The 25,112-nt window shown below is 34.2% G+C and overlaps 3 protein-coding genes across 9 annotated transcripts; all 3 read left to right on the top strand.

The window, feature by feature from the left end:
- The first annotated feature begins 1,676 nt into the window (after positions 1–1,676).
- On the top strand, positions 1,677–14,014 carry LOC146935476 (ABC transporter C family member 12-like). The gene is made up of 28 exons (XM_085750669.1): positions 1,677–1,873; positions 2,254–2,650; positions 3,243–3,421; positions 3,518–3,557; positions 3,822–3,978; positions 4,082–4,196; positions 4,285–4,365; positions 4,499–4,523; positions 4,926–4,982; positions 5,157–5,222; positions 5,906–5,980; positions 6,066–6,173; positions 6,335–6,469; positions 6,563–6,669; positions 6,757–6,850; positions 7,065–7,232; positions 7,507–7,647; positions 8,091–8,291; positions 8,384–8,482; positions 8,578–8,730; positions 8,890–9,275; positions 10,214–10,394; positions 10,590–10,913; positions 11,408–12,164; positions 12,299–12,420; positions 12,542–12,787; positions 12,926–13,346; positions 13,471–14,014. The coding sequence occupies exons 2-28, from the start codon at positions 2,318–2,320 to the stop codon at positions 13,551–13,553; spliced, it is 4,854 nt and encodes a 1,617-aa protein (XP_085606795.1). The 5' UTR covers positions 1,677–1,873; positions 2,254–2,317; the 3' UTR covers positions 13,554–14,014.
- A 3,875-nt stretch (positions 14,015–17,889) lies between these two features.
- LOC146935475 (BTB/POZ domain protein) lies at positions 17,890–20,316 on the top strand. Of its 2 annotated transcripts, none has more exons than XM_085750667.1 (2): positions 17,890–17,993; positions 18,860–20,316. In XM_085750667.1, the coding sequence occupies exon 2, from the start codon at positions 18,979–18,981 to the stop codon at positions 19,840–19,842; it is 864 nt and encodes a 287-aa protein (XP_085606793.1). In that variant the 5' UTR covers positions 17,890–17,993; positions 18,860–18,978; the 3' UTR covers positions 19,843–20,316. The 2 variants fall into 2 exon arrangements, with proteins under 2 accessions (XP_085606793.1, XP_085606792.1); XM_085750666.1 differs by having other exon boundaries at positions 18,856–20,316.
- LOC146935474 (putative F-box/FBD/LRR-repeat protein At1g78760) lies at positions 17,890–24,358 on the top strand. 6 transcript variants are annotated; one of them, XM_085750663.1, is made up of 4 exons: positions 17,890–17,993; positions 18,860–21,432; positions 22,712–23,662; positions 23,773–24,358. In XM_085750663.1, the coding sequence occupies exons 3-4, from the start codon at positions 22,724–22,726 to the stop codon at positions 24,067–24,069; spliced, it is 1,236 nt and encodes a 411-aa protein (XP_085606789.1). In that variant the 5' UTR covers positions 17,890–17,993; positions 18,860–21,432; positions 22,712–22,723; the 3' UTR covers positions 24,070–24,358. The 6 variants fall into 6 exon arrangements, with proteins under 6 accessions (XP_085606789.1, XP_085606787.1, XP_085606788.1 ...); XM_085750661.1 differs by having other exon boundaries at positions 18,856–21,432; XM_085750662.1 differs by having other exon boundaries at positions 18,860–23,662.
- The last annotated feature ends 754 nt before the right edge of the window (positions 24,359–25,112 follow it).

The raw sequence follows: 25,112 nt of genomic DNA, 5'->3' as shown, positions 1-25,112 counted from the left end.
CTAGTTAATTCTAATAAACACTAATCATAAGTCTACAAATAGGTGAATTACTAGACCGTCAACAAAAATTGAGTCTAAAAACCAACAACTTCCTACAACATCAACATGCAAAACGACTTTTTTTTTTTGTCAGGTAGCCTAGTGGTTAGAATTCACCTTTTTCAAGGTGAATAAGTGGGGTGTCCGGGGTTTGAACCCCGGTCTCTGCATTTAACAATGCTTGTCTCTGCCAACTGAGCTATAGGACACGACTCTTTTAAATGAATGTTTCCTAAAAAAGACTCTTTTAAATGAATGTGTAAAATTATTGTATATTAAATACACTCTATACCAATTAAATTCTTTGAAATACCAAACTCTTTCTTAGAGGGGTTTATAGAATGTTTGATATTACAATCCGTCAGCCGTGACGTCAGCAATGGAGTTATTATATTGATAAGTGTCTGTCTTATTCATATTTGGTCCAAACTTCTAATGTTAATTTCTGTCTTTGTTTCATACAAAATACAATACATCATGCGCTCACTCACTCAATTTAGCAGGAAGCATGTAATAGCGTCAAGTGTGATATCACATTTTTTGTCTTGTTACTCTTGTACTATACTACCTCATCAATTATTCACTTATTATTAGGAAATCATTTTCTCTTATCACTTCTTCCCATATTATTCATAATTCTTTAATTTTTTTAAGGACGTGCATATCCCTATTTTTGTTTTAAGTTCTTTAATGAATGTCCATAAAAACATTTCAGTTAGCTATAATGACAATCATATGTATGAGTTGGAGTTTAAATCCATATTTCTCACTTCTCCACATTTAAAATGTGTGAACCCGACCATTAAACAACTTGACAAAAAAAGTTCCTCATGAAGTACCCTTATGGTACATATTGACACGAACGATCGAATTATAAAAAAAAAAAAGGATCTTTATTCAAGATTTATGTTTAATTTTTTATTTTCAATTTTGGTACCTTATTTTTAAATCATCGATTTTGGTCCTCGTGATCATAACTCAGTTGGTAGGGCTATTGCAATACGCATGGACCTGAGTTTGAATCTATAGTTTCCATTAATTCATTTTAAATGAAGAATTTCTAGTCATTATATCACTTGAAAAAAAACAACAATTTAGGTCTTTTTGTCTTTTTGTTTAGTTTCTAAAATGTTTGACATTTTTTTTCATCCAAGTTATTGTGGTGGATTCTTTATGATGTGACAAGTGAGGTACTAATATGCTAATTGAACCGTGACACATGATATCTTCAAATTTATTTATTTTTGTAATTAGATTAATGTATATTTTGTTGAAATGAAAATTAGTTGTTAAGTGAGAATTCATTTAACCAGTGTTATGTTACCAACCAAGTTGATAAAATCTTCATTGCCACCCCATATACAAAGGTGAATTTTTTTTACCACAATCAAGCATTATTCCACAAAGTGAGATCATATACATTAATCAAACGACGTGTCAAAATGTTTTATCATATCTCAAACGTATTATGAAAAAAATGGAAGGCCGAAATTGTGCCTTGAAAAATAAGAGGATCAAAATCTTAAATGAAAAAATAAAAAATTGGGGTTGACCATGTGGAAATTGTGACCAGTGTATGTCTATATTTCTTGGCCAAATCATTGGTTATTTATATCTGTCAGTTAGCAACACTCTGCAAACTATGCCATTCTACTTTTCACTATCTTTATTTGCTACAGAAAAAGTAGAAAAAAAAAAAAAAAAACAACTAAACAAGTCTTGTTTTCAATTTGAATGGGAAAAATCTAAGACTCATTCTTTTCCTGCAAGTTCAAGGCCAACATAGTTTACCTGTAACTTGGTTCATGTTGGTTTTCTTCTGTGAAGCAACAAGGTATGTGACAATTTTACCACTCTCACATACTCCACTGTGACATTTTTCTTATATGATGTTCTATCGAGCACCGACACTTTAAATTGAAGGTGTGTCTTGTGTCCGATAGTTGACAAGTATCAATGTCCGGCACTGACATTTTAGAGTGAAGACGTGTCTTATGTCTGACAACTGACAAGTGTCTGTGTCTGACACCGACACATTGATTTCATTCGACTACTTTAGTTTTATCAAATTATGACTAGTGTCGACGTATCAGTGTCAGCGTTGTGTCTATATCCATGTCAGTGCTTCATAGATGACCGTGTTCCATTTATTTTATCCCTTTTTTCTTTCTCTCCATATTTTAACATGATGATGTTTTTGGTTTCATGTTGCAGTTACTCTTCATTCTTGTGTTGGAAGAAAAGCTCTTAATCGTCGTGTGAACTGATTGAAGCAGAGATGGGTTTTGAACCATTGATTTGGTATTGCAAGCCAGAACAAGACAGTGTTTGGGAAAGAGTAGTAGATAGTGCTTTTGGGTCATATACTCCATGTGCAATCAATACTCTTGTTATCTCAACCTCAAATTTGGTTCTTATGGGGATGTGTTTATATAGAATATGGCTTATTATTTTCAATGCCAAAGCTCAAAGGTTTTGTTTGAAATCAAATTACTATAATTATATTCTTGCAATGTTGGCTAGCTATTGTGCTTTTCAGCCTTTGTTGAGATTGTGGATTGGAAATTCAGTCTTCAACCTGAATGAGGAAGCTGATTTTGCTCCTTTTGAGGTGAGTCTGGCATATCATATTCCAATGAAATCACTTTGCATGAATGCACACTCAAATTTGATTTGGATAAACAACTTAATTAGTGCTTATAGCATAAACACTTATTATATAAGTGCTTAAGTATAAACTATTTCTATAACAAAGATAAAATGAAGTCAGAAGCCTATAAGGTATAAGCTGTTTTCAAAAGCTAATCAGGAGAGCTTATGAAAATAAGATGAAAACATCTTATTGATATGTCATAAGTTGTTTTCATAAGTTTTAATAAGCCAATCCAAACATGACAAGATAGTTCATCTAGTCAGAGTTGTTAAATGGAAATCGTAGAAAATAACTTTTTGTTCAAATTCCGTTACGCAAGTGTTATAGTCTGCTATAGCCGCTATTTGAAACATTATGCATTAAAAAGCATATCGCAGAACAATAGTGATTTGTTTGAATTCAAGTTTGCTACCACGTTGCTATGGTTGCATTTTAACAACACCGCATCTAGTGATACCTAAGAGTTATATGTCATGCTGTAAGAGAGAAACATGTAGAATTTGGGTGGAATGTGAAATTTAAACCCCTTTCTGTTTCTATGTTCTTGCAGATAACATCATTGATCATTGAATCACTTACTTGGTTCTCAATGATCGTTCTCATCCTCTTGGAAACCAAAATTTATATTAGGCAATTTAGATGGTTGGTGAGGTTGGGAGTTATTTATGTTTTGGTGGGAGATATTGTAATGTTTGACCTTCTTCTGTCAGTGAAAGATTACTCTAGCAGGTTTGATTTTAAACTTTTCAATGCATTGCATTTTCACTTTAAGATCAACAATAATGCACTCTATTTCATTTTAATGCTTTGCTTTCATTTTTGCAGATCTTCCCTATATCTGTATATTAGCACTATCATCTGCCAGGTACATTTCTGATTTCCCCTCATTTTACAATATTCAGTGTAATGCCGACACGACACTGACACACATTGTTACATTCAATCACTTTAATTTTTTAAAATTATTACAAGTGTCTACGTGTTAGTGTCATGTCTGGTGTTCATGTGTGTCAGTGTCTACGTGTTAGTGTCATGTTTGGCCTTTAAACCCTTTAAAAAACTTGATTCAGTTCTTCCTTTATTTGACCTCCTCATAATGAACTTATTGTGGCTTCTTTATCTGATGTAGGTGTTATTTGGTATCTTACTTCTAGTTTACATTCCTAATTTGGTTCCATATTCTGGTCAAACAACATCCCAAGCCGACATACCTGACAATGGTGAATATGAACCACTTTGTGGAGATGATCAAGTTTGCCCTGAGATGCGCGCCAATTTCTTATCTAGTGAGTGATCCAAGAAACGGATGATTTAATACTATGATGTTTTAAAAATTCTTTGCTAACTACAATTTCTAGTGTTAATGTTTTATTTATTCATTATGTGAAGGATTAAGTTATGGATGGATAACTCCGCTCATGAAACAAGGCTACCGAAAACCTATCACTGAAAAGGATGTTTGGAAGCTCGACAAATGGGACCAAACAGAAACGTTAAATGAAAAGTATACATTCTCTTTTTATATCGTAAAGTTCTTCATAACATCATATATCCTGTATATATATAATTTAAAGTACTTTTTCTTTCTGCAGCTTCCAAAAGTGCTGGACATCAGAATTTCAAAGCTCTAACCCTTGGCTTTTAAGAGCATTAAACAGTAGTCTAGGGAAAAGGTGCATATTAACAGCTTTTTCATGATAATTTGGCTTCCCTTTAAATTTTTTGATCTTTATTTGGACTCTTCAAAATGACCTTAGTAATGTTGTTCTCTCATTTTGTTATTTGATTTGGCCTAAATTTGGTTAGGTTTTGGTTTGGAGGCATCTTTAAGGTGAGTCCCCGTTTCTTATCTTTAATTTGATTGCCTCAAATGCATTTGTAAACATTTTCAAATTGCAAGATGTTTAACATTTCATTTTCAGATTAAGGGATTATTTTGTCCCTATAATGCATGATTTTAAACTGCGGTTATGTTGCAAACCTTTATATTGCGGGCAAATTGTGGTTGAAATTGCAGTTGTGATGTCATTGTGGTGACATCATGATCTGCTATATTGCAACCGCAATTTAAAATCATGCTATATCGTACAAGGTTTACATTTTATAGTAACTTGTAATCTCATTAGAGTATGAAAAATGTTGTACATTAACAGACGCGTGATAACATTGTTGAACTATGTGCGTGCTCATGCTGACTCCTGTGGAACTTTGAAATTTTTAACGATCTTTGCAGATTGGTAATGATCTTTCTCAATTTGTGGGGCCTATTTTGCTGAATCATCTCTTAAATGTAAGTTTATTTCTCTCAAAAACCAAATTGGATTGATGCGAAGGTACAAAATAAAGAATGCGAAGAAACACATTAGTACAATGATAGAAAGGATGAGAAAAAATGGACACAGAAGAATGTTTATGGCTTAAACTTGATATATTTTAGTGTATAACTGCTGTTTTTAACGTGCAGTCAATGCAAAATGGAGATCCGTCTTGGATCGGTTACATCTACGCCTTCTCCATATTTGTTGGAGTGGTAAGGATACTGTCTTTTATAAATTGAAGAGTTTTGGTTCAGTAAAATTAGCTTCTGGTGAACCTTGTACATTTTAAGTGTTGATGAAGTTTTTATTTTGTCTTTCTTTCCACTCTTTTCTATCCATATAGATATCATTAATACGAAACTATATATTCTCTGTCAAGTTTTCTTTTCTAGTTGAAGTTAATATAAAGATAAAGTAAATGTGACAGAAGAGAAGCACATTTATTTTGTGAAGGTTGTAACTGGATAGGTTTGTGTTTCTGACATATATCGACACATGTATAGAGGTTTACATAGAAACTGTAAGGGCCTATTTGGTTTACAATTAGGAAGGTAGAGGGTACGGAGGGAGAATGCCCTCCATGGTGCGGTTCAGGGAAAAACCTATAATTTGGACTATAGTATTTAAACAAAATTTGTACTTTGAAGTCTGTAGGGAACTGCAACAGCCACTCTGTCGTAGAAGATGTAGGCATGATTAGTCGAACTCCGTAATCAATCGTTGAAGTCTTGCATGTTTATTTATCTGGTTACTTAAGAGCTAGATTTTCTATTCTAACAAGAATGATAGGGGAATATACATTTTTTTACATTTCATAATGGATAGAGCTGGTCTTTGATATCATAATTATTGTATACTTTTCATAACATTCATAGTTGCTGGTCTTTGATATCAGTCAGCTGGTGTTGTATGTGAGGCACAATATTTCCAGAATGTTATGCGTGTTGGTTTCCGGCTTAGATCAACACTGGTACGTCATCTCTTTCTCCTAAAATAAACTGGTTTTTCCTAATATATATACACAGTTTTTATGATGTGACTTTGTCTAATTATAGGTAGCGGCTATATTCAGAAAATCTTTGAGGCTAACTCATGAAAGTAGAAAGAAGTTTTCAATGGGGAAGCTTATGAATATGATAACAACAGACGCCAACGCATTACAGGTTCGTTTCCTACTTAAAATAACTATTGAGTAACGGTGTTTTGTCAAATAGCCCTATGAAAAACGCTACGCTGTCTTAGTTCTGCTATAAGCGCAGTAGCGGCACTGCTATGCTATAGTATAAATTTCATCTGTTAATATTATTCCTTTGCAATATTTCAGCAAATATGTCAACAACTTCATGGACTATGGTCAGCACCATTCCGAATCTTCATAGCAATGGTTCTCCTATACCAGCAACTAGGTGTTGCTTCACTTATTGGATCACTATTGCTAGTTCTCATTATTCCACTGCAGGCATGTTTTGATATCTCACAAGCATATGTACATGTTATTTTTATAGATTTATCTACATTAATAAACTAATATTTTTTTTTTTTTTGAGGACAGACATTTGTGATTAGCAAAATGAGAAAACTGACAAAGGAAGGACTGCAACAGACAGACAAAAGGGTTGGTCTGATGAATGAAATTCTTTCTGCCATGGATACAGTAAAGTATGAGCACATTAAAATATTTCCACTTTCAATATTCAATTATAGATTTATCTTAACATTGTTTGTGATATGCTGAATAATGTTCAGATGTTATGCATGGGAAACAAGCTTTCAGTCTAGAATTAAAACCATTCGACATGACGAACTATCATGGTTCCGCAAAGCACAACTTCTATATGCTGTATGAATACGATCCTATGAAACTTGACATGGTTTTATAATTCAGAGTGTTTCCATATCATTTCTATTATTCAGTGAAATTTCTAATTCTAATATGCATGTGTTACACAACCATTTTTATGGCATGCTTGTTAACAATTTCAATGACATATGAAATTCTCATAGACTATGAAAATTTATAACATTTTTCCTAACTATCTTTCTTCCTATTGCAGCTAAATAGTTTTATACTGAACAGCATCCCAGTTCTTGTGACAGTAACTTCCTTTGGAGTGTTTACTTTACTTGGTGGAGAATTAACACCTGCAAGAGCATTCACCTCATTATCACTGTTTTCGGTTTTGCGCTTTCCTTTAAATATGCTTCCAAATCTACTGAGTCAGGTTGTTATTTTCCCTAATCTCATTCAGTTAATGTTCTATGATTTTGGAAAAATTCTAAACGGGTTAAAAATACATGTTTAATAATCCCTATAAAATCCCTTTTAGTCCTTTTTTACCTTTTAGTCTTTGCATCTATCAAAAATATTATATTCTTTGTCGTTCATAAGGGGCTAAATGCTTTAAAGAAAAAACGTATAAAATTTTGACAGGGAGATCCATTGCAATAAAGATATGAATCCATTTATTACTGTCTACTGATTGTATTTTCTAACAGGTAGCAAATGCAAATGTCTCTTTGCAACGTTTGGAGGAACTGTTTTCGGCCGAGGAACGAAATTTACAACAGAATCCACCTATTGTTCCAGGACTTCCCGCCATCTCAATAAAGAATGGATTCTTTTCATGGGATCCTAAGGTCAATTTTTTACTGATTCTTATAAGCATTGCCATTATTTCGGTCAGTTTTTATGAAGAGTAGCATTTTACATAAAAGCTGATCAACAATCAGTTTCAAAGTTACAACAATTTTACTTTTTAAAACTACTACCAAATAGAACCATATCAGAATAGCTGCATGTAATTTTGATTAGAATTCTCTCTTGCCTTGTTGAACAAACAGCTATGCAAAACGTATTTAATACGAAATATTAGCAAATCACGGCTATAAAAGAAATATAGCGCTATGACATAAGGATACCAAACTGTTACTTTTGAGTAATGTGATGCTAATGATAGGAAATTTTATTAAAGTGAGGCGCAAAAAAAATTCATTTTTCATCTGTTTCGGTCCATTTTACTTGTAATCTTGATGTTAGTAGTTTGCAATTCACTTGTATAAAAAATCTATTCAATTAACAGGAAGAGAAGGCCACATTATCAAATATCAATGTTGAAATACCAGTTGGAAGCTTAGTTGCAATCATTGGAGGTACGGGAGAAGGGAAAACATCACTTATTTCAGCAATGCTTGGAGAGCTACCTCTTGTATCTGATGGAAATGCTATAATCAGAGGCACTGTCGCTTATGTTCCTCAGATTTCATGGATTTACAATGCCACGGTGAGTTGCAGCTTATTGTAGGCATCTAAGATTTATGATTTATTCATAAGTACTATTTAATTTTTCATTCTAAATCAGATATTATTTTGCAGGTTCGTGAAAATATATTATTTGGTTCAAAATTTGACCATGCACGGTATTCTAAGGCTATCGATGTCACTTCTTTGGAGCATGATCTCAACTTTTTACCTGTAAGATTGATTATAAAATTTCATATTCTCTACAGTTTTCTAAAATTAATACAGAAGTTTCTTATTATTTACTTATCTTACTTATATATTTTCAGGGACGCGATTTTACGGAGATTGGAGAAAGAGGAGTCAATATTAGTGGTGGACAAAAGCAAAGAGTTTCTTTAGCTAGGGCTGTATATTCAAATTCAGATGTATATATATTTGATGATCCTTTGAGTGCTCTTGATGCTCATATTGCTCAAGAGGTATTGTTCTAGCCATCACATGTACTATATAGGATTTTTCTTTCTCCTGCAGTATAAATGTTGGAATTGTTGATGTCAACATTAATTGTTGACAATTTAATTTCTTTGTAAATTATCTATGATTGTATTTCATATAACCTGATTTGCTATGTACTTTAGGTTTTCAAGAACTGTATAAAGGAAGGGCTGCAAGGAAAAACTAGGGTTCTTGTCACCAACCAGCTTCATTTTCTTCCTCAGGTGGATAAAATCATTCTTGTTAGTGAAGGAATGATTAAGGAGCAAGGAACGTTCGAGGAGTTGTCGAAATGTGGGCCTCTATTTCAGAAACTAATGGAGAATGCAGGGAAAATGGAACAAGAAGTAGATAGTAATAAAGATAGTGATAGTCATGACAAGACTAATGTGACACCCTTGAATGGTGAGGGAATTGTAGAGTTACCAAATGATGCAAGCTATGAGAAGAAGGGAAAATTGCGAAAATCAGTACTTGTTAAGAAAGAAGAGCGGGAGACAGGTGTGGTTAGCTGGAAAGTTTTAACGAGGTAAGTTTGAAGAGTACATGAATCTTTTCCTTCAAGTTATTGTTATTAGGTTTCATTAGGTTAAGCTGATTAAGTAAAGGACAATACACTTGTCAACTTATGCTGTGATGAAATTCAATTTTATATTAGAAGAATGAGAAAGGCAAGGCTCAAAATGTTAAACACACCGTTTCAAATGTTTCGGACGTAAACGAATATAGATCCAATATTTTTCTCACCATTTTCGTTTACAATTTTTGAAAATAGATCCAGAATTTTCAGAAGTTTTGAAAATGTTAAACATTGTTTTGAATGTTTCGGAAATACATTCTTCCTATCTTGCCTTTCATCTTTTGTCTATTACAATTGTTCACTGCATTGATCTTCCTTATCCTTGTTAGCCATTTAAAATGAATAGAACTTTTAGAAAATGGAAACTGAAATGTTTTCAATAAATAAACGGGGCCTTAAGTTATTAAGTGAAGGCTCATGAGTAGTTTTTATGCTATTTCTAACATTAAGAAAGCATGAATAATATGAATTCAATTCCCTTCATTAAAATGAAAGATTTTCGATGCCTTTATTTTGTAATGTTTCTCTCTTTGGCCTTATCTCATTTCAATGCGGAATTTAGGTTTTTCGCAATACACCCTTCATGTCTAGCACCATTGGGCTTGATGCATGGATAATGTGGTGGATGACCGAATAGATAGGCTTGATACCATATTAAGTTTACGATTGAGCCTAAATCGTCCTCATCTAAATAAATAAGTAAATAACCACATCTAGTTACCATATAGTTTAATTTTCTTCTGGATACTGTTGTGGTGTTTGTATCCAGTTGTATTTCTTTTTATTAGCACTATCCCTTCTCTTCACTTTTTTCTACTTGGACTTGATTTAGATGATCTAGTTTCGTTATCACTTGTAAAGTTGTAATCATATATCCAAAATTACAGGTACACATCCGCTTTGGGAGGACTGTGGGTAGTTGCTATACTTTTTGCATGCTACACATTAACAGAAGCTCTTCGAATTTCGAGTAGTACATGGTTAAGTGTGTGGACATCTCAAGATTCAACAGCAGCTTCTCGTGCCGGATATTTCCTTTTCATCTATGCAATGTTCTCATTTGGACAGGTAATTCTTCAATGGCTATGAGTTTCTCTTTAACAACCATTTCTTCTCAGTTCTCACATGTTTCCAAACTCCAATATTAAAATTTCTATTTTGTATTTAGTATCTTTTGCTTTACTTGTAAGGAATTAATATAGTTCAAGAAAATGTTCATCCTTCGACAAGCTATGAAATGAATATTTTATTTTCTGCATTCAGGTATCCGTGGCACTTGCAAACTCTTATTGGTTGATCATTTCAAGTCTTCGTGCTGCGAAAAGATTGCACGATGCAATGCTAGATAAAATTTTACATGCTCCAATGGTATTCTTCCAGACTAATCCTGTCGGCCGCATAATTAATAGATTTGCGAAAGACACGGGAGACATCGATACCAATGTTTTTAACTTGATGAACATGTTTCTGGGGCAAGTCTGGCAACTACTTTCAACATTTGTTCTTATAGGCACTGTCAGCACCATATCCCTGTGGGCCATAATGCCGCTTCTGATATTTTTTTATGTTGCTTATATATACTACCAGGTGAGTTCCATATCTTGCCCTTACTTTAGGATTGAGTATTAAATGACCATTTTAGTCCTTTAAATTGTAAGGGCCGGTCAATTTAGTCCCCAAATTTGCAAAATAGCAATTTAGTCCTTCAAATTTCCAACATAGAAATTTAACCCCTTAAATTGTAAAAAAATATATCAATCAATATATCCTTTAAGCCCACTTTTCAAATTCTACACCATAATTTTTAAGGTTCTATGCTTGTTTCGATGCAGCAAAAGACTCTTTAAGTCAATATCTATATATCTTTTATTGGCTTTGTTGGACGTTTACAAAACAAATATTTCAATGGAGAGACTGAATTGATTGATATTAATTTAAAGGACTGATTTTCTATTCCAGAAATTTGAGAAACTAAATTGCTCGATCCTTATAATTTAGAGAACCCAAATACTGATTTATCCTTTAGGAATTGATCACTTTTTGAGTAATTGACTAATCTTTCCTATTAATATGCTGAATAGAGCACGGCTCGAGAGGTGAAGCGCATGGATTCCATTACAAGATCTCCTGTTTATGCACATTTTGGAGAATCATTGAACGGTTTGTCAAGCATTCGCGCTTACAAAGTGTACGACAGGATGTCAAATATCAATGGAAAATTCATGGATAACAATATCAGATTTACTCTTGTGAATATTAGTTCAAACCGTTGGCTGACCATAAGGTTAGAAAGCTTAGGAGGCCTCATGATTTGGTTGATAGCAACATTTGCTGTCTTACAAAATGCAAGATCTGAAAATCCTACACTGATTGCATCTACAATGGGTCTACTTCTCAGTTATACATTGAACATAACAAATCTCTTGAGTGGTGTACTTAGACAAGCAAGTAGAGCTGAAAACAGTTTGAATTCGGTCGAGCGCGTTGACACATATATAAATTTAGAAACCGAGGGTCAAAGTATAATTGAGACGAACCGTCCACCACCAGGATGGCCAACAAAAGGATCAATTGAGTTTGAGAATGTTGTTCTTAGTTACAGGCCGGAACTTCCTCCGGTCTTGCATGGATTGTCCTTTGTGGTGCCTTCAACTGAGAAGATAGGTGTAGTTGGAAGAACTGGTGCGGGAAAGTCTAGCATGCTTAATGCATTGTTCCGGATTGTGGAACTGCAAAGCGGAAGAATCATTATTGATGGTTGCGATATTTCTACATTCGGACTAGTAGATTTGCGAAGAGTTCTTACTATCATACCACAGTCGCCTGTTCTTTTCTCCGGTATGAACTATAATTTTGATCATGCATGCACGTTACTATAAAATACATGACTATTCACTATTCTTTTAGTTTAAGTTTTCATTAAATGTTCCTATGAATTTAATGTTCTGAAAATTGTCATTCTCTATTTTTAGGAACTGTTCGTTTCAATCTCGATCCATTTAATGAACACAGCGATGCTGATTTATGGGAAGCTTTGGAAAGGGCACACTTGAAAGATGTAATAAGAAGAAATTCTTTTGGTCTTGATGCTCAGGTACATAGATTATTGAATAAATTCTTTTGTGCATATGATAATAGTCATCAAAACTTGGTGAAGTGTATTTTTCAACTTAAAGGAAGAAATATGACAAGTTTATCTTTTGCACCGAATAAAGGTTTCCGAGGGAGGAGACAATTTCAGTGTTGGACAAAGGCAGCTGTTAAGTTTAGCTAGAGCATTGCTAAGAAGATCAAAGGTTCTTGTCCTCGATGAAGCTACTGCTGCTGTAGATGTTAGAACAGATGCTCTAATACAGAAAACCATCCGACAAGAATTTCATTCCTGCACAATGCTCATTATTGCACACAGATTGAATACAATTATCGACTGCAACCAAATTCTGTTGCTCGATGCTGGCAAGGTACATCCAAGTAGCATGAATGAACTATACATATTCACTTCTTGCATGTTTTACTTATCATGATTCTATGGAAATGAATTAATTGAATACCATCGCATGTGCTAGAGTTAATGATTCATCTTCTTGTTTGCTTTACAGGTTCTTGAATACAATTCACCTGAGAAACTCTTACGAAATGAAGAAACTGCATTCTACAAAATGGTTCAAAGTACTGGTCCTGCAAATGCCGAGTATTTGTGCAGCTTAGTATTTGGAAAGAAAGAGAACAATTCAAATGAATATAACAAGGAGTCGGAAAACCGTACAAGACAGTTAGCATCTACAAATTGGGCTGCTGCTACTCAGTTTGCAATAGCTTCTACACTTTCTTCTTTACATCAACACCTTCAAAGTCCAAATACTAAAGATGACAAAGACATCCTTAATAGAACAAAGGATGCAGTAGTTACACTTCAGGAAGTTCTAGAAGGAAAGCATGATGAAACCATAGAAGAGACACTCACAAAATATCATGTTCCTACAAATAGATGGTGGTCTACTCTCTATAAAGTTATTGAAGGTAAACATAAATATAAATTTGTAACTACATATTTTGAAGTACTATAAGTTATACTACATATTCCATTATAATGTTTCCATCTGCATTTGTTAATTTCTGGTCATATGTTCAATTATTCCTTCAGGTCTTGCTGTCTTGATCAGGTTACCTCAGGACAACAACTTTAACCAATTAGAACCTGATTTTGAAGGGAGATCTTTTGACTAATTATATAATACATACATCTTGAAAATGAGATACAAGAGTTACATGCAATCAAATATCAAAGGAATATCGAACGTGGTTGAATCTAGCATAAGAGATTAGTCTCACACAAAGCAAACCAAGGTTTGAAACTCGGCTGAGACTGAGAGAGCTGCCTACATTTTATGTCTGACCGTGCTTCGAATAGAATTACCTTTAGTAGAAGAAACCTATGGAAAACAAAATAAAATAAAAGAACTCAGAGGGATATAGTTCCAATCACAAGACTCTTCAGATTGTTTTTTCCTCTTATACTCTTTTCTTTTGTATTTTTATTTTATTTTTTCTTGTAACATTTTATATTTTTGTCTTGTATCAATATTTACTTTCCTTCTTGTCACACATAAAAATTAGGGTTAATTTCCTTTTAGAAAGAACTATTTCAAGGAAGATTGTACTCATTGTAATAAAATTAAGTTATTTTACCTCTTGTGCTGCTTGTTATTTTCAGTTTTACAAATGAGATGAAATTTGGTAAACACAATGAATTTAATTTTGATAATATGATAGTAGACTTCAATTTGACGGATCGTATCAAGTCATGTGGACTTCATGACGACTTTCAGGAACGTGTTTAATTGGAAAAAAAAAATTAAATAAGAACAATTATTATAGTTAGAACGAATAATAACGAGTGCATATCCAACAGTTGGGGTTAGTGCTCAGTTGAGATTGGATCATTTCATGGACATCTGTAGACGCACAAAAAGCATTAAGAACGAGTTATAAACAAATGAAAACAGGAATAGAGTAGTTATATTCAGATAGACCAATAGATTACATAGTTCATGTAACTACAAAGAGGTTTATCTACATGATATAACCCTAGGAGTTTAACTACTCATGTTATTCTAAACATAAATAAAAGTATATGAAAAGAAATACATGAATCATAATCATCGTTGGTCGATTCCTCACCTTCGGGATGTTTCCTATCGCTAACAACCTTCCTAAATCGCGGTTTCGCCTTTCTCTCGTCGTTAGAGTGCATTTTTCAAGTGAGGCTAGGACTCTGTATTTATAGGCGTGTAAAACCCTAACTCTCCGGAACAATAATCGTGTGATGCATTATAGCTTCTACACGCCACGTCTTAGGCAGTAGTAGTGCACTTCACAATTCATCGTTATGGATGGCACTATATGTGGATCAATACACGCATCGTGTCATGGACAATAGATATACATTCTGTTTTTCCATCTTACATGGAAGCAAACACCCAAAAAGACGAAGAAACAGAAGATTTCATGCGGGAAATTGCATTGATGCTCCCCAAGTGTGCTGCCATGCGCCCTAAGTGTATGCCATGCGCCCATAGCATGCTGCCATGCTCCAGGCGCATGAAAATTAACCAGGAAAGTGCCCCATGTGTGCTGGGAGCGGGCCAGATATGCTTTTTTTTTGGAGTTTTAAGTGGAAAAGCCCGGTTTTTAAGACCAACTTCAGGTGGAAACTCTCCATATAAATATCACTCATCTGATTCATAATTTTTCATTCAGAACGAAGCGGTTTAAGAGGAAGACAAACACTAGGAGCTTCATAGGAGGAGTATCTCTCCTCACTATAAGTCTCTAGGATATGTTTTATTTCTTTTATAATTTGTCTTTAGTTACCATGAGTAACTAAACCTTTTTAGGCTAGGGTTATAATATAAACCTATATTCTATTTCTTGCATTATTTAATTTAAGTTCTTTATTCGGTTATTTTTCGAATCCTATTTAATTTTACTATTGCATAAGATTTGTCTCCTCTGAAGCGAACCACCTAGAGATAACACTACTTAGGAAGGTGGCATACCTAATATTGGTGAAAACCTACCCGAATGAGGAAGTAACTAAGATAACGATTAATGGTAATTAGGGAAACACAATGACTTCATGACTTAAATCAACATAGTAACTTTATTCTTCTTTCATCCTTGGTAAGGTAGACGAGATAGGGCTTCCCGTTTGTAGAACTACCGAGAGGGAGAATATGTTGATGTCCTTCTAAGATTCAATAGACAAGGATACCATTAGGACACTGAGAATTTAAGAACCGTAATATCCATTGTTGATTCAAATACCTCTAAGAAAGTAAGAAACTACACATACCTTTGCGAGCGTAAGTGTATCTCAGTATAGGATTGACGAACCTAAATACTGAAACACGTAGAAAGTCCAGTGGAATGTTGCAACTGACAGCTGGAGAGCGATGAACTTAAACCTCTGAGTGTAAGACCCCACACATATAAACCCGTGTGACCAGTAGGTGCAACTTGACAGCTGGTGGGTAGTAAAATCCCATGAACTGATCACTTAGATAGAAGATGCTAAAAACTGAATAATGTTTGACCACTAATTAATTCCAACAAATGAATACAGGGATTCAAAGAATCCTAACCGCCGTTAACATTCTGCATTCAAAACCAGGTTATTTCTAAACTCTTGCTCCGCTGCAAACATACTAAATTGCAAAATCCCCTTTTATCTTTATTTTATTGCTTTTATTTATTTTAATTGTTCCCAAATAAGTAACGTGAATTGCCTAGTTGGAACAACAATCCCTTTAGATCCGATCCTCTACTTACACTTTATTATTTGGTAAACGATTTATTACACTTATCTAAATTCAACCATCAATTTGTCAGGTATATAACTTCTCCCATATATAATTTGTGACATATATATAATTTGCCCCCTGTGTCCCGTGTATAATTTCCCAAACATATTTATAATTTTATGCATCAATTGCAATTATTTGTCCCGTTTATTTAGCAAGTTATTCTATGAGCATTTGTTAAAAGACACCAACTAATTTTTATGAAGATGTCTTTTAGCAAAGTTATAACTAAAAAGTGGAAATCACACCTTAATGTGTGAATTGCTAAAAGACACCTTCATGGGGTGGCTTCTAACAAAACCCTTAATAAAATATCATAAGCAAATATATAAACAGTGATCTAAATATTTTAATATTGTTATATTATAAATTCAAATTCTTTAATAGAATAAATAACTTTTCTTTAATCTTCTTTAAGTAAAGTTGTATTTTTTTTTTATTGTTCGATTAGGTTTTTTTTTTTAAAGGGGCCTTCTTTTATTTATATTCTCCTTTATTGGGAGAATAATCTTTTATTTGGGATGTTCCTTGTTTTTGTTCTTGTTTTGAATGAACTTGGGATGCTAATTGCTACACCTTCTTCCTCATACATCACCTCCCATATTAATCCAATGGTGCAAAACAATTCATTTTATTTTGTTTTAACTTCAACCCTCCATTCCATTTTAACACTAGTTCTCACTTGAAATCTCACCTTTATCCCTAATGAGTAGCCACATTTGCCCATTTGTCTCTCATTTTATCTCTCCTCTCCAAACCCTAGTCGCCGCCACTAATACTGTTTGTGGCTGCCTCTAGTCGTGATTTGACATCCGTTGGCTACGAGTACCATACCAACTCCTCACGGTCTTCTCATCAAAACTCATCAAAATATAGAACCATATGGAAAAAATATTATCTTCTCTGCATCATCAGCTTCTATCTTTTAGATTATGTTAAAAAGGGAAAAATATCAAAAAAATCGTGGAAGAAAGAAGTTTCTCAAGAAAGAAGATTGATTTTATATCACACATGCATGTTTTAGGTATTTCACATCTATTTATTTGGTTTCTTTTATTTATACCATGCATGTTTTAGTCTTTCTCTAACTTCAATATGGGGGGAGGGGGATGTGGAATCTAGTTTTGAAATTTTGAACATTTGAAGTTCATTTATTCACACCCGATCTATTCTCGCCGTAAATGAGATGCTCTAATTTTTTAGACAAAGTTTTATTGTTTATGCATAAATTATACTTTTGGTCCTTTTTTCTTTCAATTTCATACGATGGTTAGCATAGTTTTTAAGCTGACTATCCCTATCTCAAATTCAATCTTTCTTTTAATACAGCTCAGATTATATAATCCAAATCAGTTTCTTTGAATTCTTGACACAAGAGGGATGTGTATGGAGTGTTTGAATTTTATAATAAAAAAATAAAAATACGCCCTGTTATAATGGGATTTTCTGATTGTATAATACGAACATGTGAAAAACTCATTTTCACCCAAAACTTTGAAAACGCGATTCAGATTCTATAAACTACAAAATCCCCATACATTGAAGATGCTCAAGCAACTAACTGAACTATAGGACATGGGGTCCATAAAAAGCACCCTTTTCCCTTCTCTTCATTTCTTTCCTTCATATTACTTTTTAACCAAACACATTCCTTAAAACGACGCCGTATAATCAGGGATTCTTTGACCTCAAAGCAGAGTAGACAGACAAGAACAACATCATCAAATTAAGGAGCATCCTTTCCCTCAAAAATAAAAATAAAAATTAAGGAGCATCCTCTTTTCTCTGTTCCTCAGATTGCATGGTAATAATTCCTCATCTTAAGATTATGTTAAGATTATTAAACTTGTGTCTGTGTTTAATATTTATGTTTATAAATTTGTTTTGATAATGATTTAATGGTTATTAAACTTGTTAATCCACTTTTTCAGCTACTTATTACAACACCCTTTTAAGTTTTAACTTCAAAAAAATCAGCTTTATTTTGATTTGGAAAATGCTAGATATTAAGAATGATTTTATCAAGATTCAAGAATGACATGACAGAATAATCACCCTTAGATTTCAGTCTTATTTATTAACCTTTAAAAAAAAAAATACATAACACTCACCACCCCATGATTTCTGGTCAGCTGAGATTTTATTGGCTAACATTAATTTCGGGACAATTTCTTGATAAAATCTTTCTTGATATATAACATTGCTCTTTTGATTTTATTCCATTTCAGTAGTTTTTTCAATTCTCAAGTGGGTTTCTTTATTTAGTTTTGAATAAATGTGTTTTGATTGCATTGACAAGATGTTTTGGAGTGGCCAGATTTGACAACACTTTGTACTAAATAGCATATCTCGGTATGAAGTACGGATATGGACACAGACACTGGACAAGACACAGACAATGCTAATAATTTGAGAATATCACATAATTCAGTGTTGTTATATGTGTCGGTGTCGTCTCGGTGTCGGACACAACACGTGTCTGACACCGGGGCGCCTAATCTGAGAAGTGTCCGTGCTTCATAACAATGCTGATTAGTCAAATTCTGCTACTATAGTGCTACAGCGCCGCTATTTGGCAACACTGACTAATTCTATAATTTTCTGTTCTACACTTATTTGGAGCTTGAAATATTCTGTTTGAAGTTTGATTTGTGCTGTATTCCTAGGTAGAAGTTACATTTTGCTGTTGAAAGATAAGAGGAGTTATAAACTTGGAGTTGAAGGTATTTCCTGGATGAATTCAGTGAGTTTCAAATTTAAAAGCCGGATTGAAATCGAGTTAAACTGACATGTCAAAAACAATGAGAAGCAAACCTGTTAATTTAAGCGCGGCTAAAGATATGTTTGTTTCAGCTATTCGGTTTGCAGTGTCAATTGAGGTACCATGTTTTCCGTTCGGTGATGAGCTAAGAACCTCTGCTCAAGAGCAAGTTGACTACATGCTAGGAGAAGATGAAGATATTTCACTCATTATTTCTGATGATGAAGTGGAATCTGTTGTAAGAATGGGTGTTCACAATGTCATTCATTCGTTCGAAACGGACTTGTCGTCATTGCTGTTGAATCCTACCCACGAGGTTGAGGCTGCGGATAACACAATAATGAGGAAAGTATCTGATCTTGAATGGATGTGTAATGTACTACCGAAGATGGATTTGATGAAAATCTTTGTTTCTAATTGGATTGCAATTTCTAGTAAAATCTTGGTGATAATCGAAGACAAAAAGTTTGAACATGTCAGGTGGGGCTTGAAAGTAAAGTTGATAGAAGTAACATGCAAAATTTTGGAAGCAGTTAGCTATGGAAGTGTGATTGTTCCGGCTCCGAGTCGGGTGCAATTGCTAAAAACGTGGTTTCCCTACATTCGCAAGATGAAGCCGTTGTTGGATTCAAAAGCCTCTGAGGAGAGTACTTTTGCATATAAAATGGATGAAGATTTGTGTCAGGCCATTGAGGGAGCAATTGTGTCGTTGGTATTGACATTGCCGTCAAACGATCAAGCGGGCATTCTAGCTGACTGGATCGGAAGTAGGGAAGTTGGATATCCCGACTTGAGTGAGGCTTTTGAGGTTTGGTCTTATAGAAGCAAATCTGCCAAGAGGAGATTAGTGGAAGGTTTACATGGACACAATGATGAAGCTATCAGCAGTTAAGTTTGTTGTCTCTATATCCTAAAACTTATCATTTACAGGACAGTTTTACTGCTCATACGGTCCTATTCAGCTTGAGAGGTTAGTCATTGTAGTTGTATTGTGTGGAGTGGATACCTGGTTTATACTCAAAAAAATTCACTTTTGTATACATTTAGTTTTATTACAGTGTTGTAAGATAATTAGTGTTGGATTGAGGTGTTGATTCTGTCCATGAGATTTCAGCTCAATGGTAACAGTCTGACCTTTTAACCTCCAGGGACGGAGTTCATATTCCGTCGGAGACGGCTGTAAGTCATTAGTGCCACACTAATTAATAACACCCTTCCCCAATTTTTTTAGAAAGGTGTTAGATTCCATATGACACTAGCTGAATGGGTTAGGGGTACTCAAATCCTCAACTTTTGATTCTTTGTATTGCTTTCTGATAACTTTCAGATGAAATTCTATGAATACCTGCATCTTTGAAACATGAAAGATTCCTTGTAAACTAGTTGACTCTCTGACCATTTTATATTGTTGTTCCACAGTGAAAATCTATACCAGTTCCTTTTTTGCACGTTAACATTGTTAGTTGTCTCACAATGAATAATATATTTCAAATTTGCTTGTATACTTTCACTATGCATCTTTGGTAAGAACTCCTATAGTACAAAATTTTGGTTTGTGTGAGAGAGAATTGAAGACTGAGGGAAATGAATTCTCTATCATAGAGTAAGTTTTGTTGGACTTTGTACACATTAGCGACATACAAGTACTGGTCTTTTCAATTAAATGGGTTCCTGGGGTGGATTATTCTCTGCATAATGACATGTCTCTTGCTGTCATAAACATCCCTGCGAGCCATTATTCCACCATGGCAACTTGAACTGGTCTGTCATTACAGATCTCCTCCCTGCTGTCATTTGTAATAAAATGCCTTCCTTCTGCTGGTCCTACCAGATTTCCCTGCTAGAATCTTACATCAGATGAATCCCTTTAGCTTAAATTCGGCCTATCGATTGCTGCAACGCCATGATTTGGACCAAGTAAAATATCTCCAATTAGAGAAACTGGACTGCTCGAGGTTTCTTAGAGACCCCTCTCCTCCATATTCTATTAAATTTGTTTGTAATAAAATTACAGTATTAAAGCCTCCTGCAGGTTCTAGCAGTTTTCCCTGTTAGAATCATACATCAGATGAAACCTTCAGCTTAAATTCGGCCTATCGATTGCTGCAATGGCATGATTTGGACCCTGTTGATCTTGATCCCCTATTTAACTCGGTTTGGAGCTGGCCTGGTTCAAACAAGTTCAAGTTGTTTGTCTGGAAATCAGAACATGCTAAATTTATGACGAATGAAGAGCGTAGATGATGTGGTATTGTTGCAGTAGAGAGCTATTTTGAATATGTCTCGTTTGCCCCACACATGCTGCAACATGAAAAAACAACTTTGTGCTATTTTTTGGTGTGCGTGCAAGAGAAAAAACTCAGTAATCCAAGGCAACCCCGGTGCAAAAAATGCCTAATTAAAGGCATATTTTCACCCAAAATAATTCATTCAGAAACTTGGCAGTTGAAAGGAAAAGACGGGCAACCGGAACATCAACGAGGTGTGTTTTTCATCTCCTTTCAATTGTTCTAGCATATGTTTTTTTCCTTATGTATCTAGTTACGATGAGTAATTAAACACAAAGATTAGGGTAGTAAAATGAATATCTATCTATTTGTTTGGTTTTTAGAATGCATAATTTATTTATGAATATCTATTTATTTGTTTGGTTTTGTTCTGGATCGGTCAGAAAACCAACCGAACGTCGACACGTGGCATAAGATACACCGCCTTAAGGCTCCGCACTCAAAGGAAGCACGCCAGCTTGCGTGCACCGTGCCACACAAGAGCGCGTCCTCGCGCGAGGATCACCCTACATGTGTCCTACTCCGTCCCTAATCATACTCCGCATAACCCAGAGACGGTTATGACCAACACGCGCCTATATAAGGGTGAACTTGCTTCACCCTCAAGGGATACATCACTTTCCACAACACTTCTTACAGACTCTTTCTCAGTTCCATTACTTATTTGAGCGTCGGAGGTGCCTGCAGACACCTTTCGTTCCACCTCTTACTCACAATCTCTATGGAGACGAGAAACTTACTTTCTACACCTCAAAAGGTGAAAACAATTCCTTTTATTTTAATCCCAACCCTTTATTCCAATTTAACCTTAATTCTCACTTAAACTCAAATATTTATCTCTGATGAGCAGCCACCTTTTCCAATTTTTCTCTCATTTTATATTTATACCCCCGACTCTCTCTCTCTCTCTCTCTCTCTCTCTCTCTCTCTCTCTCTCTCTCTCTCAAAATTGGATACAACTATTTTTCTCCAAACCCTAGCCATCGCCGCTAATACTGTTTGTGGCTACCTCTAGTTGAGATTCGATCTCGGTTGGCTGCAAGCATTGTACAACCTCCTCATGGTCTTCTATTCAAAACTCATCAAAATATAGAATCGTCTGGGTAAATATCATCTCCTAGCTTTCAAATTCTATTAAAAAAAAAAATATCAATAATCCGTGGATGAAAAGAAGTTCCACAAGAAAAAAAATTGTCACAAATATTTTAGGTATTTCAGATCTACTTATTTTGTTTCTTTCATCTACTTTCTAGATCCATAGCATTTGATTTTTTTATATCATGCATGTTTTTTTTTTTTTTTTTTTTTTTAACATTTGAAGTTCATTTTTTCAGACCCAATCTATTCTTGTCGTAAATGTGATGCTCTAATTTTTTAGACAGTTTATTTTGTTTGTGCATAAACTATTCTTTTTTGTCCTTTTTTCTTTCAATTTAATAAAATAATCCTGTTTTGTTTTTGTATATTAATTAGGTATTAATCATAATGTCAAATTCTGCTAGCGAGATAACAATAACTCCACCGACAACAAAGAAAGTGAAACTCAGCGAGAGTGAAATTAAAGACAGGCTCAGTGACTTAACTGATTGTGTTATCCTTCACATACTTTCATTTTTGAACACAAAAGACGCAGTTCAAACTTGCATTTTATCCCCAAGATATAAGGATTTATGGAAACGCGTTCCTGCTCTTGTATTGCATTCTACCGACTTTCGAACTTACAAGAAATTCACCAAATTTGTGTCTAAGGTTTTATCTCTTCGTGATTCCTCTATTTCATTGCAGACTCTCGATTTTAAGCGTGATGTTGGTCGCTTGCACCCTGACATACTCAAAATGATTGTGGAGTATGCAGTTTCACACAATGCCCAAAGGTTAGGACTTTTTGTTGTTGGTGGAATTGCACAAATTCCACCTATCATGTTTTCATGTCACACTATAACACATCTTAAGCTTTGTATTTACAATAAAGGAGGTCATGAAACAATGTTTCCAAAATCTTTCAATTTATCGGCATTGACTAGCTTGCAACTACAAAATTTTGAATTTTGTGTTAGCAATAATGATCGCGCCGAGCCATTTTCGACTTTTAACAAGTTGAATAGTTTGCTCATTTCCAATTGTACTGTGAGTGGTTCAAAAATCCTTTGCATATCAAATTCGACCCTTGTTAGTTTAACAATGTATAATAAGTTTATCGTTCACAAAAACTACACAATTGAGCTATGTACTCCAAGTATTTGTACGTTTGCTTTTACTGGAAATCCTATGAAACTCTATGGAAAAGATGTTTCTTCTCTTAAACATGTAGATATTTATGCAAATGCAAATCCATATCAAAAGGAGCCTCCATTGTTTCTATTCAGCTGGCTACTAGAGTTTCCTAATATAAAGTCATTGACGGTCTCTGGCTCTACTCTTCAGGTACCTTAAGCGTACATGTTAATAGGCTATTTTTATTTTCTTCTTAAGATCACTATTTGTTTATTTCAAAATTTGATCAACTTGTTGAACTTGTTGAACTTATTGCTTAGGTTCTCTACTTAGTTCCTGATTTGTTGAAGATTGATCTTCCTTCATTGGGTAACTTGAGCTCATTGAAAGTGAAAATGGAATCAAATTCAGATGGATTGATAGTGGGACATCTCCTCTATCAAAAATTCCACTCAAAGAAAGAAGCTGATAATTTACGAAGAGCATTTAAAGAAGGATTGGAACCATTTCCACTCATACCTGATGGAATAGTGAACTACTTGCTTCAAAAATCCCCCTTGGCAAAAGTTGACTTCATAGATTGCTCAAGGCAACCTCTAAGACTGACATATATATAATTTTCTATTTTATCTCTTTCTATGTTTCTGTTTTTTTGGTCAATTAGTTTAACGGTTAAAAGTCCATCTTTTTCAAGGTGAATAAATGGGGTGTCCGGGGTTCGAACCCCTGCTCCTGCATATAATAATACATGTCCCTGCCAACTGAGTTATGCTCACGGGAACAATTCTATGTTTCTGTTTTCCAATGTGTTTATGGTTATAACTATTTATTAGTGAATAAATTACAAGTCTTTTGGGTAAAATAAATGAATTGTGCATATATATGTATTGACATGATTGTGTTTAGTCTTAACTTCATGATATTATTGTGTGCATTGTTTCTTTAATCATCTAGGATTTGTTTGGGAGGTTGGAGTGGATGGCTTTGCGAGAAGGGAAATAGAAAAATCTTCATATGTTTTAAAAGAGTGGGTTGTAGAGAACGATACATGAATGTTTATGATTAATTTATTTTTAATTTTAAGATTATTATACCAACATAGATTGGATTTTAAGAATTCTTTCATGCTCTTCAAAACCTTCCGAAATCTTCCACTAATAGAATTTGAGTTCCTCTAAATTAAGAAGATTTTGTTTTATGAAAAAAAATATACCCTTCAAAGTCCTCCCCTCCGAAAACCCTTTATTCTTTCCACTTTCTCCTTGTTTTTTTTTACTTCCTTTTAAGATCGCATCCCCCTCCTAACTCCCAAACAGACCCTTATAGTATCAATTTGAATTAACTAGACTCTAGCAGTTCACAATCGTAGATAGCATTATCTGCCAACATGTAAATAAAAAGCTTGGGTGCAACTTGTATCCACATAGGACCATTTTTAATCAAATTAAGCTTATCGAAACTTCACAACTGATATAAATATTAGTTTTTTCAATAGTTCTTGTAAATTTATTGATATTCATAAAGAAAACTTATGAAATATTTAAGGTAAAATAATGCAGAAACTCATTTTATTTTGTGGATCATCTCAATAAGTGCTTGTTGAAATTTTTTACAAACCAACTTATAGTATGTACTCTTTTAAGTGCACACTAATTTTGCT

This window comes from Medicago sativa, chromosome 3 (genome assembly GCF_051527215.1).
Source record: "Medicago sativa cultivar Bolivia chromosome 3, Bolivia_mono, whole genome shotgun sequence".
Taxonomy (NCBI): domain Eukaryota; kingdom Viridiplantae; phylum Streptophyta; class Magnoliopsida; order Fabales; family Fabaceae; genus Medicago; species Medicago sativa.
Note: the sequence above shows the minus strand (reverse complement) of the source record. Positions and strands in the feature narration are given on the sequence as shown.

What these genes read in the sequence shown, in the direction of transcription:
- LOC146935476 (XM_085750669.1), top strand. Translation starts at nt 2,318, where the DNA reads ATGGGTTTTGAACCATTGATTTGGTATTGCAAGCCAGAACAAGACAGT. An exon ending in CATGGATTTACAATGCCACG is followed by an intron (nt 8,292 to 8,383) that starts GTGAGTTGCAGC and finishes ATTATTTTGCAG; the next exon opens with GTTCGTGAAAATATATTATT. An exon ending in ATGCTCATATTGCTCAAGAG is followed by an intron (nt 8,731 to 8,889) that starts GTATTGTTCTAG and finishes TATGTACTTTAG; the next exon opens with GTTTTCAAGAACTGTATAAA.
- LOC146935474 (XM_085750663.1), top strand. Translation starts at nt 22,724, where the DNA reads ATGTCAAATTCTGCTAGCGAGATAACAATAACTCCACCGACAACAAAG. An exon ending in TCTCTGGCTCTACTCTTCAG is followed by an intron (nt 23,663 to 23,772) that starts GTACCTTAAGCG and finishes CTTATTGCTTAG; the next exon opens with GTTCTCTACTTAGTTCCTGA.
- LOC146935475 (XM_085750667.1), top strand. Translation starts at nt 18,979, where the DNA reads ATGTCAAAAACAATGAGAAGCAAACCTGTTAATTTAAGCGCGGCTAAA.